This window comes from Myotis daubentonii, chromosome X, assembly GCF_963259705.1.
Source record: "Myotis daubentonii chromosome X, mMyoDau2.1, whole genome shotgun sequence".
NCBI lineage: Eukaryota > Metazoa > Chordata > Mammalia > Chiroptera > Vespertilionidae > Myotis > Myotis daubentonii.
In genome coordinates, this window is record NC_081861.1 from 8033930 (window position 1) to 8053072 (window position 19143).

General features: G+C 39.7%; 2 protein-coding genes across 4 annotated transcripts in view; one reads left to right on the forward strand and one right to left on the reverse strand.

The window, feature by feature from the left end:
• Positions 1–19143, reverse strand: part of WNK3 (WNK lysine deficient protein kinase 3) — a 114650-nt gene that overhangs the window by 31682 nt on the left and 63825 nt on the right. Inside the window, exons 11-12 of the mRNA XM_059680105.1 lie at positions 3266–3330; positions 842–989 (exon numbers count right to left, since the gene is read on the reverse strand). Of these exons, the coding sequence (XP_059536088.1) occupies positions 842–989; positions 3266–3330 (213 nt within the window). The remainder of the gene's footprint in view (positions 1–841; positions 990–3265; positions 3331–19143) is intronic.
• On the forward strand, positions 5824–10495 carry LOC132224935 (caveolin-2-like). Of its 3 annotated transcripts, XR_009450766.1 has the most exons (3): positions 5824–6376; positions 9546–9593; positions 10368–10495. XR_009450766.1 is itself a non-coding variant. In XM_059680107.1 (2 exons), the coding sequence occupies exon 1, from the start codon at positions 5874–5876 to the stop codon at positions 6360–6362; it is 489 nt and encodes a 162-aa protein (XP_059536090.1). In that variant the 5' UTR covers positions 5824–5873; the 3' UTR covers positions 6363–6376; positions 10368–10471. The 3 variants fall into 3 exon arrangements, 2 of the variants coding, with proteins under 2 accessions (XP_059536090.1, XP_059536089.1); XM_059680107.1 differs by lacking the exon at positions 9546–9593 and having other exon boundaries at positions 10368–10471; XM_059680106.1 differs by lacking the exon at positions 10368–10495 and having other exon boundaries at positions 9546–10337.

Consider the following 19143-nt stretch of genomic DNA (forward strand, 5'->3'; position numbering starts at 1 on the left):
GATTGGCTGCCTCCTGCACACATCTTCCTGGAGATCGAACCTGCAACCCGGGCATGTGCCCTGACCAGGAATAGAACCATGACTTCCTGGTTCATAGATGGATGTTCAATCACTGAGCAATGTTGGCACTGCTAATGAAAATGGAAACTGGTCCAACATGTTGCTAAAACAGTGATCTAGCAACATGTAATCTTCATAATGCTTGACCCACTAATTCTACTTCTAGGAATCTAACACAAGGAAAAAAATCAGGGATATGTACAAAGGTTTGTGGTTCAAGGGTGTTTGCTGCAAAGACAGAGATGGAGAGAGACAAACAGAAAGAAACAACCTAAATGGAAAAAAAAAACACAGAATGCATGATTAAATTATTTTATCTCTATACAAGGAACTATCCAAGGCAGCCATTTTATTATTTTATTTTTATTTTTTAAAATATATTTCTTTATTGGTTTGAGAGGAAGGGAGAGAGAAAGAGATAAAAACATCAATGATGAGAGAGAATCATTGATCGGCTGTCTCCTGCACGCCCCACGCTGGGAATTGAGCCCCCAACCCGGGCATGTGCCCTTGACTGAAATCGAATCCAGGACTCTTCACTCCACAGGCCGATGCTCTAGCCACTGAGCAAAACCAGCTAGGGCAGTACAAGTGATTTTTATTTTCCTTCTATTTCCTATGTTTAACAATCAATACATATTACTCTTATCATTAAAAACTTCTAATGAAGGAAAAGTTAATTTAGAGAGTCTCACAATACCCTACTTGCACAGTAACATTGCCCCTCCCTGACTCCCCAGACCTCTATGCGCACTTAGCCCACCCATGTTCACACACTGACCTGCAGGACAGTAAGCTGGAACCTGGTCCCCTTCTCTGGTCGAGGACAGGACACTCTTCTCTGTTTGATCCGATCCTGTTTGCCATTTCCACTTGGATTATCAGGGGTGTTGTTGTTTTCCTTCACAGCTGCCACATCATGGTGCAAACTAGTAATTAAAAATACAGAAGCAACTTCTATTCAATTTCTCAGAATAGACATTCTGTGATTCTCAAAACCCAATATTTAACCCCAATCAGACTTACCAAATAAACTTTCTTCATGGCTAGAATCATTTCATCCTGATATTAAAATTCTTTTTTTAAAAAAATATATTTTATTGATTTTTTACAGAGAGGAAGGGAGAGAGATAGAGAGTTAGAAACATCGATGAGAGAGAAACATAGATCAGCTGCCTCCTGCACATCTCCCACTGGGGATGTGCCCGCAACCCAGGCACATGCCCTTGACCGGAACCGAACCCGGGACCCTTCAGTCCGCAGGCCGACGCTCTATCCACTGAGCCAAACCGGTTCAGCATGATATTAAAATTCTAAGAAAACCTCCCAATTTAAAATCATAAATAATGAGTTATGGAAAATAAATAAGTAGTATAATATCTTTTAAAAAGTTATGACTTTACAATCCTGTGAATGTACTAAAAGAGATTGAACTGTATATTTTAAATGGGTAAGTTTTAGAAAATATATTTTTGATTCCTGAGAGGGAGAGAGAGATGGAAATATCAATGATGAGAGAGAATCATTGATCGGCTGCCTCCTGCATGTCCCCTACTGGGGATTGAGTCTGCAACCCGGGCATATGCCCTGACCAGGAATTGAACCGTGACCTCCTAGTTCATAGGTCGATGCTCAACCACTGAGCCAAGCCAGATGGGTTACTCCAGGATATTCGTTTCTATTGGTTTTTAGAGAGTGGAAGGTAGGGATGGGGGGAGAAGAGAGAGAGAGGGAGAGAGGGGGAGAGGGGGTGAGGGAGAGAGGGAGAGAGAGAGAGATCCACGTGAGAGACATACATTGATTTATTGGGGCCAGGGATGGAACCTGCAACCCAGGTAAGTGCCCTTGACCAGGAAACGAACCGGAGAACCATGTGCAGGTCGATGCTCCAACCACTGAACCACACTAGCCAGGGCTGCAGAGTTAACTTTAAAAAACTAGTATAGGGTTTGGGACAAGATGACAGAAACTCAATTCTCCCTGCATCTCCCCTCAAAGTACAACTAAAAAAATCTAGAAATAATACAGTAGACAATCACAGGACTTCCTGTGGGACTTCCCAGAACTTAAGGAAAAAGACTACAACTTGCTATCTACCTACCCAGTGACACAAGGCTGTCCATGTTTAGTGTTTCTTAACTCAAAGCCCAAAGGCAGAGGCAGCCCAAGTTCAGTGGTCTCCTGACCCCCAACCTGGCAGCAGAAAGTGGTTCAGGTAAGCCCTTTCCTCCCCCTGATGACACTGGTGGCCACACCACCAGCAGCATGTGACCTAGAGATCTGGCCTGGGACAGCGGGCCTAGAGAGTACTCCCAATTCTTCCACCCAGAGGTGGGGCCAGGATCGGCAGGTGATCCAAGGAGACCAGAATCACTCTCCAAGGACTGTGAAAACTAAGTGGTCATCAGAACAGGGTAACTTCCTGATCAACTACAATATTTAAGTAGGGTCCAGAGTCCCTGACATAATATCCAAAGGTCCAGGAGACAAATGAAAATTCCCTGTCATACCAAAAACCTGGAAAAATCACACTTTGAATGTGGAAAGACAGTCAACAGATACCAACACCAGAATGAATAAGAAATTGGAAGTAACTGACAAGTATTTTAAAGCAGCCATCATCAAAACGATTCAATAATTACAAATACTCTTGAAGCACATTAAAAAAATTGAAAAATCTCATTAAAAATAGAAGATATTTAAAAAGAACCAAATGAAAATTATAGAACTATAAGTACAATGACAAAAAACAATGCATTGCAATGGGCATAATAGCAGAATGAATAGGACAAAGGAAAGAATCAGTGAACTTGAAAAAAGTAATAGGAATTAGCCAATCTGAATAACACAGAGTAAAACATTAATTTACAACTACCAAATAATAGCACAATTATATATATATCATTATAACTTATTTCTTTAGAAAATTTACTCTAAATTATATTATTTTCTTTATTAATTCTTCTAAGCTTTTCTCAGAAACAGAAATGTTATAATGAGAACAAGAAAATGGTCAATAATTTCACAATATATATGAGCTTCATTAAAATAAAAAAGTAAAAAACTATACCTACTATTTTTATTGAACACACACATAAATTCAAGAACACAAAATCTTCAGTCATGATACAACAGGCCCCTAATGAATGAAAATACTTCAACATACCCTTATCATTTCCATGCTATTAAATTTGAAGGTACTCACCTTCTAACTAAATCTGGTTTTAGAAGCACTGCTTGTTGTTCAACTGCAGCTGGTTGGGATATAGGCTGTAAACAGTATAGAAATAAGATTTGTTATAATAGCAAACTTCAGGCTAAAGATGAAATTTGGTATTATTTCAGAAAATATACATGTTATATTTCATATTTTGGTTAATTCAATATCCAGGAAGAATATCTACACTTTTGTATGTTTACCTCAAAAAATTTAAAATATATTTTTATTTATTTCAGAGAAGAAGGGAGATAGGGACAGACGTAGAAACATCAATGATGAGAGAGAATCATCAATTGGCTGCCTTCTGCACACCCCCTACTGAGGAATGGCCCGAAACCAGGGCATGTTCCTTGACCAGGAATTGAACCGTGACCTCCTAGTTCACAGGTTGATGCTCAACCACTGAGCCATGCTGGTCGAGTCAGAATATGTATTTTTTATAGTTAAAAAAAAGGACTGATTGCTTTAAGAAAGAGATGGAGAGAGAGAAACATCAATTTGTTGTTCTACTTATTTATGTAATAGAGGTCCGGGGCATGAATTCATGCACCAGTGGGGTCCCTTGGCCTGGCCTGCAGGATCGGGCCGAAACCGGCTCTCTGACATCCCTCTTGGGGGCCCGGATTGTGAGAGGGTGCATGCCAGGCCAAGGGACCCCACCAGTGAACAATTGGGCCCGGGGAGGGGCAGAGGGGGGGCTCCAGGGCATGTCAAACCAGTCTTTGCTCAGTCCCGATAGGCCAGACCCCAGCAGCAAGCTAACCTACTGGTCAGAGTGTCTGCCCCATGGTGGTCAGTGCACATCATAGTGAGCGGTTGAGCAGCCTTAGCATATTATGCTTTGATTGGTTGAACAGATGACCGGACGACTGGACACTTAGCATATTAAACTTTTATTATATAGGATTCATTGATTGATTCTTGTATGTGCCCTGACCAGGGACCAAACCCACAACTATCGTACTGGACAACTCTCTAACCAACTGGACTACCTGGCCAGGGCAGAACAAAATATCTTGTAGAAAAAAAAGAAAAGGTTGCAATCTGATATTTTTTTTCCTACCCAAATTATATTTTATGTATGAATGTAAGTGAAAGGTAAGTTTCACATACCCAAAGGATCAAAAATAGCACACCAAATTAACATTGAAAAATTACACAAACCCATTTTCCTAACTACAGAGGCACTTAGCAAAATTTAACAATCCAGAGTAATTAAGTTGTGGTATAAAAACTGGTTCTATGTATTAACACCAGCAATCAGTATTAAGTCCAAATTATTAAAATTCCATTTCAAAATTGGCTGTACACATAAAAACTGAAAATGTCAAATGTACAATATCTTTTTTCCCCCTAAAATATATTTTATTGATTTTTTACAGAGAGGAAGGGAGAGGGCTAGAGTCAGAAACATCGATGAGAGAGAAACATCGATCAGCTGCCTCCTGCACCCCCCCCCACTGGGGATGTGCCCGCAACCGAGGTACATGCCCTTGACCGGAATCGAAACCGGGACCCTTCAGTCCGCAGGCCTACGCTCTACCACTGAGCCAAACCGGTCAGGGCAAATGTACAATATCTTTATATCTATATATCTATATCTATAAAAACAGGAAATATGCAAATTACGGGATGTCGTAACGGATTACGACCCTACAGGAGGAGGTTGAGCATGTGAGGCCCCCAGCGGGAGACGGAGACAGACACAGGAGGGCCAGGCCCCCGGAGCCCGAGCGGACACAGACGAGCGGACAGACAGGGGCAGAGGGCTGGCCTGCAGCCTCCGTGGCCGAGTGTAGGCCAGGAGAGGAGACAGTGGGCCCGCCTACCGCGGCAGCAGGGTGGCTCCCTTCTGGCTCCCGTAGGCGCCAGCGGCTCGCTTTTGCCTCCCGTGGAAGCGACATGGCTCCCCGCGGCACGCTGCAGTTCCCGCCGGCTCCTGCGGAAGTGGAAGCGGAAGCGGCGGGTGGCCTATGATATCGCCCGATGAGCGACTAGTGATAAAATAAAAAATACCTTTCATACTGTCCCCTGAAAACAACAGTTTGCCTTTTCCTTAAATACCTTATATAGTAGTAGTAACCCACAAGTAATCATTCTCTTATCTCATTCCACCAATTTTCCAAATTGAAGATTTCAACTGTGCTATTTTATAGGCTGGTTCCTTCCTGGAGAATGAGATCAACAAGAAAGGTCCCCATTCTTTCAACATACTCCATGCTTTCCCTAATTTACATTCAAAGGGGAGAAGGCTGAATAATGTCCCTGTAAATCAATCCAAATGACTAATGTCCTTGGACATTATGAAACTATACAAAGCAGTGTGTGCCTTTTGCGAACATTTTTTTTGACAATGTTCAGGGAACACACCCACTACTTAGACCAATTTCCCTTCAATTACAGTAATTTCACATAAAACCACTATTGTGCTAAATAGCATTTTTACATAAATGGTTTAATACCCTGAAAGCCAGAATCACGCTTTTTAAAGAAACTAGTCATAACTTTCTCAATTTTTACACAAAGATTTTCATTTTCCGGAGCCGCGCCTCGCCAGCCGGGTGCAGCCGCCGCGCGCCGAGCGAGCGCCACGATGGGGCTGGAGACCGAGAAGGCGGACGTCCAGCTCTTCATGGACGAGGACGCCTACAGCCACCACAGCGGCCTCGACTACACCCACCCTGCCAAGTGCGCGGACTCGGACCCGGATCGGGATCCAAACCAGCTCAACGAGCATCTCAAGCTGGACTTCCAGGATGTGATCGCAGAGCCCGAGTCCACGCACTCCTTCGACAACGTGTGGATCTGCAGCCATGCCCTCTTCGAGGTCAGCAAATTCGTGGTTTACAAGTTCCTGACCCTGTTCCTGGCGAGCCCCCTGGCCTTTGCCGCGGGGATTCTCTTTGCCACCCTCAGCTGTCTGCACATCTGGATTATAATGCCTTTTGTAAAGACCTGCCTAATGGTCCAGCCTTCGGTGCAGACAATATGGAAGAGCATGACAGACGTTGTCATTGCCCCATTGTGTGTGAGCGCAGGGCGCCTCCTCTCTTCTGTCAGCGTGCAGCTGAGCCGCGACTGAACACGTGGTCCCAGGTCTGCAGATTTGGATACTGTCCTACTTCTTTGTTGTTACAGCATAAAGCGACTACTGTTCTGTTCATTCCGCAACTGTGCTCATTAAGATGGACAGCCACATTTAGAAATGTTTATTGGCAATTTTTTTTTCAAATAATGCTTTTATAATTAATAACCATGGATTTCATATCTAACTTTATATCCAGAATTACACAATAGGTTGACAACACTATTTTAAAAGGCAAACACTTTTTGCTTTAGTACAAAAGTATATCTTTTATCATGATGAATTTATAATGATCAAGATACATTTCTCTCAAATACTACAGTGTGTTTTTTTTTGCACAACTGCCATAAAAATTTGGGATTTCTTATTTTCTTACTTCGGGAGTAATACTTTTAAGTTACCTTTGCAGATAAAGTCAGAGGGATTCTTAGCAATAAGATATACAAAGATTCTAGAAATTGCAGAAATGAAAGCATACAGTAGTGATAGGGGCTATCAAATATAATAAAACAAATGTGAAAATTGATTCATGCAAGTGTGTTCCTTTAAATAAGGTATTGTTAATCTATAATCCTATTTAACAAGAAATTTCATTTTACTGTATATTTTGTACTTAATGTAAATGTTGCTCTAATCAGATTGCTTTAAAGCACTTTTATTATATTTGTGTTCTTGTTGAGCTAATATATAGAATGAGTAACTATATAGAATGAGCCGGAATTTTACTGCTGAGGTTGCACTGTCGTGAATATGTAAGCATATATATCTTCTTTGGGAATAGAATGTAAAAGACCAGTGTACTGGCTTTTTTTTTCTAACTTTACAAGCAAAACCCTGAAATGTTTTATAAGTAATGTTTATCTTAAAATAATCTGTATCCAATTCTTATTTTGTTTAGGATATGCTTTCTCTCTTTTGGTTAGAAATTAAACCAGTATGCTGCATTCCTATTAATGTTTCACTTTACCTTCAAGTAATATTGGTGCTATTTAATAACATTTTACAATAAAGCCTATTTCTTATACTTAAGTATCACAGTGATTCATGTAGAGAGACTTCCAAGAAATTTGTCAATTTGTTGGGTCCATGCTACTGAGCTATTATTTATAAATTAAACACTGACAGCTATAAACTTTCTTTTTTTTTTTTTTTTTTTTTTTTTTTTTTAATTAAATCTTTATTGTTCACATTATTACATTTGTTCCTTTTTTTCCCCCCCATAACTCCCCTCCTCCCAGTTCCCGCCCCACCCTCCGCCCTCACTCCCCACCCACTGTCCTCATCCATAGGTGCACGATTTTTGTCCAGTCTCTTCCCACATCTCCCACACCCCTTTCCCCCCCAAGAATAGTCAGTCCATTCCCTTTCTATGTCCCTGATTCTATTATAATCAACAGTTCATTCTGTTCATCAGATTATTTATTCACTTGATTCTTAGATTCACTTGTTGATAGATGCATATTTGTTGTTCATAATTTGTATCTTTACCTTTTTCTTCCTCTTCCTCTTCTTAAAGGATACCTTTCAGCATTTCATATAATCCTGGTTTGGTGGTGATGAACTCCTTTAGCTTTTCCTTATCTGTGAAGCTCTTTATCTGACCTTCAATTCTGAATGATAGCTTTGCTGGATAAAGTAATCTTGGTTGTAGGTTCTTGGTATTCATCACTTTGAATATTTCTTGCCACTCCCTTCTGGCCTGCAAAGTTTCTGTTGAGAAATCAGCTGACAGTCGTATGGGTATTCCCTTGTAGGTAACTGAGTTTTTTTCTCTTGCTGTTTTTAAGATTCTCTCTTTATCTTTTGCTCTTGGCATTTTAATGATGATGTGTCTTGGTGTGGTCCTCTTTGGATTCCTTTTGTTTGGGGTTCTCCACGCTTCTTGGACCTGTAAGTCCATTTCTTTCACCAGGTGGGGGAAGTTTTCTGTCATTATTTCTTCAAATAGGTTTTCAATATCTTGCTCTCTCTCATCTTCTGGCACCCCTATAATTCTGATGTTGGTACGCTTGAAGCTGTCCCAGAGGCTCCTTACACTATCCTCGCATTTTTGGATTCTTTTTTCATTTTGCTTTTCTGGTTGGATGTTTTTTGCTTCCTCACATTTCAAATCATTGACTTGATTCTTGCGCTCCTCTGGTCTGCTGTCGGGCGTCTGTATAATATTCTTTATTTCAGTCCGTGTATGCTTAATTTCTAGTTGGTTCCCCAATATAAGATCGAGGGTCTTATTAGTTTTCGTGTAGAGCTCATTAAGTTTATCGGCAGCTTCTAAACAGTTCTTGAGAGACCTTAAAAGTGTGGTTCTGAACTCTATTTCTTCCATTGACAATTTTGTCCTGTTTCTTTGTCTCCGCATTTTGTTATGCTTCCTTGGTGCACCCCCTAGTGGTCTTTGTTCGCAGTCTTATAGATAAATCTTGATTGTTGTAGCTAATTCCAGGGAGGGTTTGACCTCCAGGCCAAGTGGCTATGAGAATCAGCTGTGTCAGTAGTGAGAGAACTTCTGTCCTCTATGGAGGTGCTAATCTAGCCTTTGCCTGAGGCTATCCGGCAAATGCCTCTGTGCAGGGCTTGGGCGGGGCGGGTCGAACAGGATCAACAGGGTGGGCTGGAGAGAGCAGTTATGGCGACTCTCAGTCCTGTCCCCAGGGGCTCTGCCTCTCTGAGCCCCAGCACCCGCTGCAAAGCTCGGAGAGAAAGCTGCACTCGCTCTGACCGAAGCCAGACAGACCCGCTTCTGCCGTTTGAGTCTGGGTCCCTAAAGACTCGCCCGGATCTGGTGCTCAGAGTCTGCGACTCCCTCCGGATTGAAAACGCCAACCGCGCCCTCCGCCGCCAGCCCGCTCCGCGCACTCCGCACCTCAGAATTTGACTTCAGCACTGCGCCTCCTCTGAGTGTCCGTGTGCGTTTCTCTTTCCTCCTAGTTGTAGGACTTCCACTCAGCCAGCGTTCCTGTGGTTCTGGGTGATGTCCCTTCCGTTTTTTGGTTACACTTTTGAAGTAGTTGTTCAAAGCAGCAAACTCCGGCGTTAACCTATGCCGCCATCTTGGTTCTCTCTCAGCTATAAACTTTCAATATGTTGTCTAACATGAGTATTGTTACACAGTATAGAATTATTCTTATCATTGTGAACTGTAGAATCCTATTTTAATGTTATGCATTGCTTTTGTTTTAGAAATCTCATTATTCCAAAATGATAACTTACACAAATGATGTCTATGATGTGAGTAGTTACTACAATTTACACATCTTAAAAGTATGAAATGCTCAAATTTCAGGATTACTATAAGAACCTGAATTAACATTCATTTAAATATCTTCATAGATGACAAAACTTCACTCAAATATTAATTTTATTTTTCCACATTGCCAGGACTGGTGAAATAAAGGATGATTTATTGGAATATTATTGGGGACCAAGGCAAATTAATGATTAAATTCTGAGACTTGTATTTTTCTGAAAGTAACCTCAAAAGAGGCTTTTAAAACTGCCTTATGCCATGATAGCATCCCTATGATCATTACCTGAAAGCATTGCCACTCATCTGGCAAGTTTTAAAATCAAAATATACACACAAAGTCATATAAAAAAATCAAGTAACTTTAAAAAATGATAAATATGAGCTCCGTATTTCTTAATAGCATTGGATACTTTCACAGTGAATTTTTATTGAGATTTGCCATTAACGCTTTCAAAAACTGAAATTTTGTACCAAGTTGATCCAGGTCACATGTGCAAACATGTTTGTTCTTTAGCTGGTGTGGGTGAGAGGTGGGTGATTTGGAGACTTTCTCAATATCCATAATAAACTTTCTAAAAAACCCATAGATACATTCATTGCTTTTCTTACATTAAATATAGAACTGATCAATAAAGATTCTGTTCTAAGTACCTTCTTAAAAACTCATAATGCATTAAAAAACATGAATTATTGCTTATTCAGGAATGTATTGGTGAAAATTATGAGATTGGTAATTTAATTTTTTGTTTTTCCAGCACTTACAGAGGTCTCCTATTAATTTTTCTATCATTGGATGAAAAGTATAAAATAGCTTGTTCATAAACCCATTATATTTCATCTTCTTCCTGAAATAAAGTCTCTTCCTAATCCTAAAAAAAAAAAAAAAAAAAAAAAGATTTTCATTTAATGGAATTAACTACTTTATAGAGGAAGTTACAGTGAAAATGAAATGAGGTGGCTTGCTTGGTCCTCAGTGTCAGTTCACCAACTGTAAGATTTACTCTGCTAGAATGCTTCAGAAAAATGATCTCATTATATTAAAACCTTCTTTATCAGAATAAATTTGATTGTTTTAATCATATTCACACACAGTAAGCCCACAGATGTTTCTCAATAAACTGAACTTGCAGATTCTTTGGCCAATTAATATCAGCATTATATATATCAACAAAACGAAGTCTATTCTTCATATAGTTTCTGTACTGTCTTAAAAACAGTAGAAGAGCCCTGGCTGGTTTGGCTCAGTGGATAGAGAGTTGGCCTGAGGACTTAAAGGTCCAGGGTTCAATTACAGTCTAGGGCACATACCTAAGTTGCAGGCTTGAACCCCAGCCCTAGTCAGGGTGCATGCAGGAGGCAACCAAACGATGTGTCTCTCTCATCACTGATGTTTGTATCTCTCTCTCCCTCTCCCTTTCTCTCTGAAATCAATATATTAAAATACACAGAAGAATAGAAACATAGGCAGAGACAAAGTAAACATCTAAAAGGCACTGTTATCTTCAGTAACTACCTTTCCATGGTTAGAATTAAAATCACCAAGTCTGAAGTGTAAATATATTAAGTATTTCACTGATTAAGAAAGTGGAGCTGCCCAGCCAGTGTAGCTCAGTGGTTGAGCATTGTCGACCCATGAACCAGAAGGTCCCTGTTTGATTCCCAGTCAGGGCACATGCCCGGGTTGTGGGCTTGATGCCCAGTGGGGGGCGTGCAGGAGGCAGCCGGTTGATGATGTTTCTCACTGATGCTTCTATCTCTCCTCCCTTCTTCTCTCTTTAATAAAAATGTATTTATTAAAAAAGAAAGTAGAGTTGAAAATTATTTCACTGAGATCAGCTAAGAAACAGTAGGAAAATAAGAATTGCTAAGAGCCACAATCTGCAGAGTGATTTTATGAATAGACAACTCAGATATGCTACTATGTAGATTTATTGACTACTGATGCATTCAAAGTCTGAGATCTCTATAGTTCTGTCACTGCTTCTAAAGACGTATCAACAAAAACCCCTTCTCCTCCTTGTCAATGCTAAACATTAACAACAACAAAAATCACTCAGTCACCTTTCTCTTATAATGTTAATCCGCATTATTCATGCAGATAAAAAATTCTAAGAGACTAAATCAACATGATAACAAGGAACATATACATCCGCTCTAATACTACAGTAAAACTAAAAAAAAAAAGAGTGCCATCCACAAACCATAAATGGTGGAGAATCTCCAAAGGAACAGAAACCAATGGGTCACATCTACAGGGAAACAAAAATCTATGAAAAAACTAAAGTTTAGGAAAAGATAATCACCAAATTCAACAAAGAGATTAGTTCTTTAGAACAACGAATTTCAAATAGGTACTTAATGCTGCCTGGCAATCTTACTACTGTTCATTCTACCATTCTCCTAGAAACTTATTTTATAGCTTTGCCTCTTTCTTCAAACTTTTCTTTTTTAAATATATTTTATTGATTTCAGAGAGGAAGGGAGAGGGAGAGAGAGATGGAAACATCAATGATGAGAGAGAATCATTGATCGGCTGCCTCCTGCACGTCCCACACTGGGGATTGGAGCTGGCAACCCAGGCATGTGCCCTGACCGGGAATTGAACCATGACCTCCTGGTTCATAGGTCTACACTCAACCACTAAGCCACGCCAGGTGGGCTTTCCTCAAACCTTTAATAACCACTTCCTCCCCAAACTCATGCTCAGTTTACGGCTTTCTATCTATTTCAATGAGAAAATAAAAAGCAACAAGGAAGAGCATTTCCATAAGCTCCCACCACCAGATATGCTCACCTAATAGCATTTGTGACCATATTCTCTACCTTTGCCTTTTTATGGAAAAAACCTGTCTGGGCTCCCATGCTAAGGCCAACCCCTCTATTTAGAAACTAAACTTTAGCTCCTCTCACCTTTTCAAGGACATTATTCCAGTAATTCTCCTATCTCACCATTTTTCCCCATGCTCTTAAATCATTCCTCTTCTAAATATGAGATTGTATCTCCATTAAAACAAATCGCCACCAAGGCTTGTTGAGATATGACCGATTATGAAGCTGGGGCAGTGACAAATAGGATATGCCTGGAATGTCTTGTTGTGTAAAAGATAAGTTCAAAGAATGATGGGGACATGTCAAAAGGACAAAGGAACCTGCTTGAAGAGGATCACACACACTAGACAAATCTGAGATAGATGGTGGATAAAAATAAATAAACTCATAATCATTTAAAAATCGCTTTTATTTAAGTGGAAATCAAAACTTTTAAACTTCTTATAAATAAAGTAAATAGAGCATGAGTATTGTTATATGAATGGATAAAGGTCAAAGGAACAAAACAGGTAGTTGAGAAATAACCCAAGAATGTATGATATGATAGAGATGGCATTTCAGATCAGTGTGAAACTGATGGACTATTTAATAAAAATGTTGGGGGAAATGTCTATTAACTTTCAAAAAACACAGCTAGATCTCTACCTCACACAGTCCTCAAAAAACAAAATCCAAATGGAATATAGATCTAAACAAAGACAAAATATTTTCAGTATCAGAAGAAAATACAGAAGAATATTTTATGCTCATGAGCCTTCCTAAGCCAAATGCAAAATCCAAAAGCAAAAAAAGAAAAAAGTGTGTGTGTGGGGGTAATAGAGTTGATTGTATAAAGGATAAATGCTTCTGTGTGACAAAGGACTCTATAAACAAATAGGGACACAATTAGAGAAAGTAATTGTGATATAATTAACAAAGGATTAGTATTAGAATGTATAAAGAAATCAAAGAGAAAAAGAGGAGGACCTCAATAGACAAATGGACAAAAATATATGAATGGCATTTACAAAGAATAGTGAATTTTCAATAAACATATGACGAAGTAAAACTACTGAGGTGGAGGCTGGGTGGAGGTGGGCAAAAGAGGAGGGGATGTAAGCATCTGTAATAGTGTCAACAATAAAAAAAGGTAAAAAAGTAAGCAACTACTGATACACATAACAACTTGAATGGATCTCAAGTCAATCTCAAAAGTTTGCATATTGTATGATTCCATTTATATAACCTTAGAGGCCTGGTGCACGGATTCGTGCATTGGTGGAGTCCCTTGGCCTGGCCTGCAGGGATCGGGCCGAAACCAGCTCTCTGACATCTCCTGAGGGGTCCCAGATTGCAAGAGGGTGCACGCCAGGCTGGGGGGGGGGGGGGGGGGGGCGTGTCTGGTGTGTCTGGCCCATCTCGCCCAGACCTGATCCGCCAGACCCCACCAGCAAGTTAACCTACTGGTCGGAGTGTCTATCCCCTGGTGGTTAGTGAGCGTCATAATGACTGGTCGAACAGTTGGACAATTAGCATATTAGGCTTTTATTATATAGGATTCTTGAAAAGACACAATTATCATGATGGAGAACAGGAGTTAGAGGTAGGGAGGGAGGGTGTGACTATAAATGGATAGCTCCAAGGAGTTTTTAGGTGTGATGAAACTGTTCTATATCCTAATTGTGGTGATTATTCTATAAATCTATACATGAAATAAATTCATAGAACTACAGACACACAAAATAAATGAATGCATGTGGAAATTGATAAAAGCCAAATAAGGTTTATAGTTTAGTTAATAGTATTGTACCAATGTTAATTTCCTGGTTTTTTGTTTTTTTTTAAAATATATTTTATTGATTTTTTACAGAGAGGAAGGGAAAGAGATAGAGAGTTAGAAACATCGATGAGAGAGAAACATCGATCAGCTGCCTCCTGCACATCTCCTACTGGGGATATGCCCGCAACCCAGGTACATGCCCTTGACCGGAATCGAACCTGGGACCTTTCAGTCCACAGGCCGACGCTCTATCCACTGAGCCAAACCGGTTTCGGCAATTTCCTGGTTTTAATTATTGTACTATGGAGATATATATATATATATTTTGGGGAAAGCTGAGTAAAGGGTACACAGGAACTCTGTACTCTTAGCAATCTCTATGTGAGTCTAAAATCATTTCAAAATAAAAAGTTAAAAAAATAAACATATGAAGATATGCTCATCATCTCTAGTACTCAGGAAATTCAAAGTAAAATAATATATTGTTTTTCACTTATCAGCTTATCAAAAAACATCTGAATTATCAAACATTGACAGTAAGATTATACCACTGGCTTTTGAAATTTTAAATTGGTCTAGTGGTCCCTTGGGAAAGCAATTTGGTAATCCTATATAATAAAACCCCAGCGACAGAACGGCAGAACGACTGGTTGACCAGTCCTTATGACTCGCACTGACCACTAGGGGGCAGACAATCAATGCAGGAGCTGCCCCCTGGTGGTCAGTGCACTACCACAGTGTGAGTGCCGCTTGGCTGACTGGGATGAGGCTGCTCCCACTGTGAACTCTGGGCTGATGGGCAGGAACCTGGGCTGCAATCATTGCCTCCTTGCCCCAGGCTGCTCCTTACTCCCTGCCACCTCCTCCAGATGCCCGCACCCCAGAGGTTGGGAGGTGGGTTCATGCCCGCCGCAGGACCGAGGCCTACTCCACTGCCTCTCAGTGCTATTGTCCCTGGGCCCAGCCCCGACCAGTTCCTCTGAAGAGGCAAGTGCTCCGGCTCCACAGAAGATGCCAGACCAGGAAGCGCCACTGAGAGGGCAGGTCCACAGCCGCTCAGCATACCGGGATGAGTGGTGCTCCCACAGCGGGCCGATTCCCGCAGGCCACGCCCCCACCTGTGCATGAATCCCATGCACCAGGCCTCTAGTATGTATTAAAATAAAAAATGTGTAGAACTTATGGTCCAGTATTTTTGCTCCAGTGCCTCATCTAGTATGATCTACTATTATAACACTAGTTCAAATAGTGAAAAATTGGAAACAGCCAAAATGTCCGTCAGTAGGAGGAAGAACTAAATAAACTGCAGTGTGGTCTTACAAATGAATACTATAGGGCAATTACAGAAAAGCAAGTATATCTCTATGTAATAACAGAGACATATCTCCAGGACACATAATTGAGTAAAAAAATACAAAGTGACACAGAGGTAGGATCTCTTTTATGTGCTTAAAACCATTCCAAACAAGAAAACAGTACTATACGATCTAATGGTACATATCTATGTATGTAACTACACTGAAAAAAATCTGGAAGGATGCCCAGCCGGCATGATTCAGTGGTTGAGCATCGAACCATGAATCAGGAGGTCACAGTGCAATTACCAGTCAGGGTACATGCCCGGGTGATCAGAGTACATGCCTGAGTGGTGGGCTCGATCCCCAGTGTGGGGTGTGTAGGAGGCAGCCGATAAATGATTCTTTCTCATCACTGATGTTTCCATATCTCTCCCTCACCCTTACTCTCTAAAATAAATAAAAACGTATTTTTTAAAAATTTTTAATCTGGAAGGATACACACCAAACTGAAAACAGAAGGGAAAAGGACATAGGGAGGTCAAACGCGACTTCTCTGCCTTGTTTTACATTTTTAGCAGGAGTATATATTGGCTTATTACCTAAGTAATTAAATTAATCAGAAAAAGATTTTTTAAAAAATAATGCAAATATTGTGGTAGAGAATCAAAATGATATTCAAACACTGTACTGAAGAGAAATAAAACTGCATAGAAAAATGCTGAGGTTTAGTATTTCTCTCCAGGGGCTTAAAATAAAACCATCTAAACAAATGTTTGATTAGACCACAATGTCAACTGAAAAGGAACCAATGTCAACCACCAAAGTACTAATGCACTAATACTATCACATCACAGAACAGGAGGTAAAAAGTGCTGACCTCAGCGATAGATAAAAATCAGAATAAGTGGTTTTCCCTATTACTGGCTAAAACAATCAAAAGCACAGTTGACACACCTGAACTCATGATCTGCTTTGCCTCTCATATGCCCTGTTGCTACATGGGGAAATAAAATGGAGAAATAAGAACAGATCTTAGGTTGTCCATCAATACAAGTTCATTATCAACTTAAAAGTCCTGATTAGGCAACAAGAATGATGAACATAAACAAAGGATTGTTCTCCCATTGAGAGCAGGCTGATAGCTATATCTACAGCCATTCTTATTTATTAATTTATTCAACAAACATGTTAACAAGCAACTATTTATGTCCAACACTGTGCTGGGTGCTAGGAATAGAGATAAATCAGGTACAGATCTCACTGTAAAGAATTTTCAGTTTTATTGGGGGCACAGACACAAAATATAAGCACTGCCTGCAATTTGACCCAGCTGAAGAGCCTTCTCCCCTTTGCCTAGGCCAGTGGTCGGCAAACCACGGCTCGCGAACCACATGCGGCTCTTTGGCCCCTTGAGTGTGGCTCTTCCACAAAATACCACGTGCAGGCGCGCATGTACAGGGAACGTTGTGGAGTGAAAGAAGATGTAGTGTCGAGGATTGAGAAAGGTACACGTTGAGATGGTTTGGACATATAGAGAGGATGAACGAAAGGAGATAGACGAAACAAGTATACAAGACAAGTGTGGATGGGAGAGTTGGGAGGGGTCGACCTCAGCGAACGTACCTCAATCAGATTGAGGACGTTTTTAGCAAAGGCCAGCTTAGGAGTACCCTAAATAAGTTAATAACAATGTACCTACCTATATAGTTTGTTTAAAAAATTAGGCTCTCAAAAGAAATTTCAATCGTTGTACTGTTGATATTTGGCTCTGTTGACTAATGAGTTTGCCGACCACTGGCCTAGGCAGTAAGGAAAACTGCCAAACATCAGAAATTCACTCCACTCCTCTGTCATTAACTCTTCAGGGTTTACTGATGGGCATATAGTGGTTACTTACCTCAATTAAGTCAGGGATGCTATTTTGCAACAACAAAAATGAGGAAAGAGAGGTTCTACTTCTGGAAGGACCCCATCAGAACCCTGTGAATACCAACAAAAAGTGCTGGACAAATATAAAAAAACAACTGCCTGAAGGAATAAGAGAACCCAAAGCAGGTAGAAACTGATAGGAAGGTGCCACTTGGAAGAAAGGAAGGACAGTGAGTGGATGGATGAGTTTGCCATTTTTTGGCTTTTCCTCTGAGGGAGGGCCCTACAGAAGCTAAAACTCAGAAAAAAAACCCATATTCTTATAAGTCTGAAAACCCATATTCTTACAATATACTCAAAACAGTATAAATATAACAAGAAAGAATCCTAAAAAACTTGCAAGTAGCTCACAGGAAGACAAGGAAAGGGAAACAGAGAAAAGGGAAACATAAGCAAATACTAAGGTACCAAAAATTATTTTAAATAGAAATGGTTTAAATATATCAATTAAAAGGGAGACATTGGCAGAGTGGATAAAAAACCAATTATATGCTTTCTACAAGAAACTCACTTCAAACACAAGATAAATAGGTTGAAAGGAGGATAGAAAAAGATATGCTGACATTAATCAAAAGAAAGCAGGAGTAGATCTGTAATATCAGATAATGTAGACTTCAGAAAAAAGAAGATTGCTAGGGATGAAGAGGGGCATAATATAATGACAAAAAGATCATCCACCAAGAAGGCACTGCATCCTAAATATGGATGCACCAAACAAGAGGCCTTCAAACAAATGGGGGGAAAACAACTGACCTAAAAGGAGAAATACATAAATCCACAGTTAGTAAGGAACATCAACCCTATTCTCAGCAATTGCTCGAACCTCTTCTAGACAGAAAATTAGCAAAGATATGGAAGAACTGAACTACCAACTAATGTTTCTCATGAACTTAAGATTCAAAAAATCCTCAACAAAATATTAGTAAATTGAATCCAATAATGTACACAAAGGATGATATATCATGACCAATTGGGTTTATTCCAAGGATGCAAGGGTGTTTCAAAATTCAAAATCAGTCAATATAACACATTTATCAATAGGTGAAATAAAAATAGTATGATCATACTAATTAACACAGGAGTCGGAATAATGGAGCAACACCTCAACTTGATAAAGAGCATGTATAAAAAATCTATACCTTATATACCTAATGGCGAAAGACTTAATGTTTTCCCCTAAGTCTGGAACAAAGTAAGCATATTCATTCTTATCACCCTTATTCTACACAACACTCGAAATTCTAGCCAGCACAATAAAAGGAAAAAGTAAGAACTAAATGGCAGAGTTTAGAAAGAAGTTTAAACTGTCTCTAGTTTGGAGATTATATGATTGTCTACAAAAACAAGTTTCAAGGATTGTATAAAGAACCCTCCTAGAACTAATAATAAGTTCAGCAAGGTCATAGGATACAAGATACACACAGACACATACAAATAAATTTGCTTTCTATGTACTAACAACAAACATGTAGAAACTAAAATAAAAAATACCATTTTACAATCTCTCCGAAGAAAATTAAATACTTAGGGATATACTTAGCCAATAAAAGCAATCAAAGTAGACCTAAATAAATGGAGAAACATACCGCGTCCATATACTGGAAGACTAAACATAACAAAGATGTCCATTCTCCCCAATTTATATATAGAGTTAATCAAATTCCTATCAAAATCCCAGCAGGATTTGTTGTAGACAATCTTATACTAAAATTTATA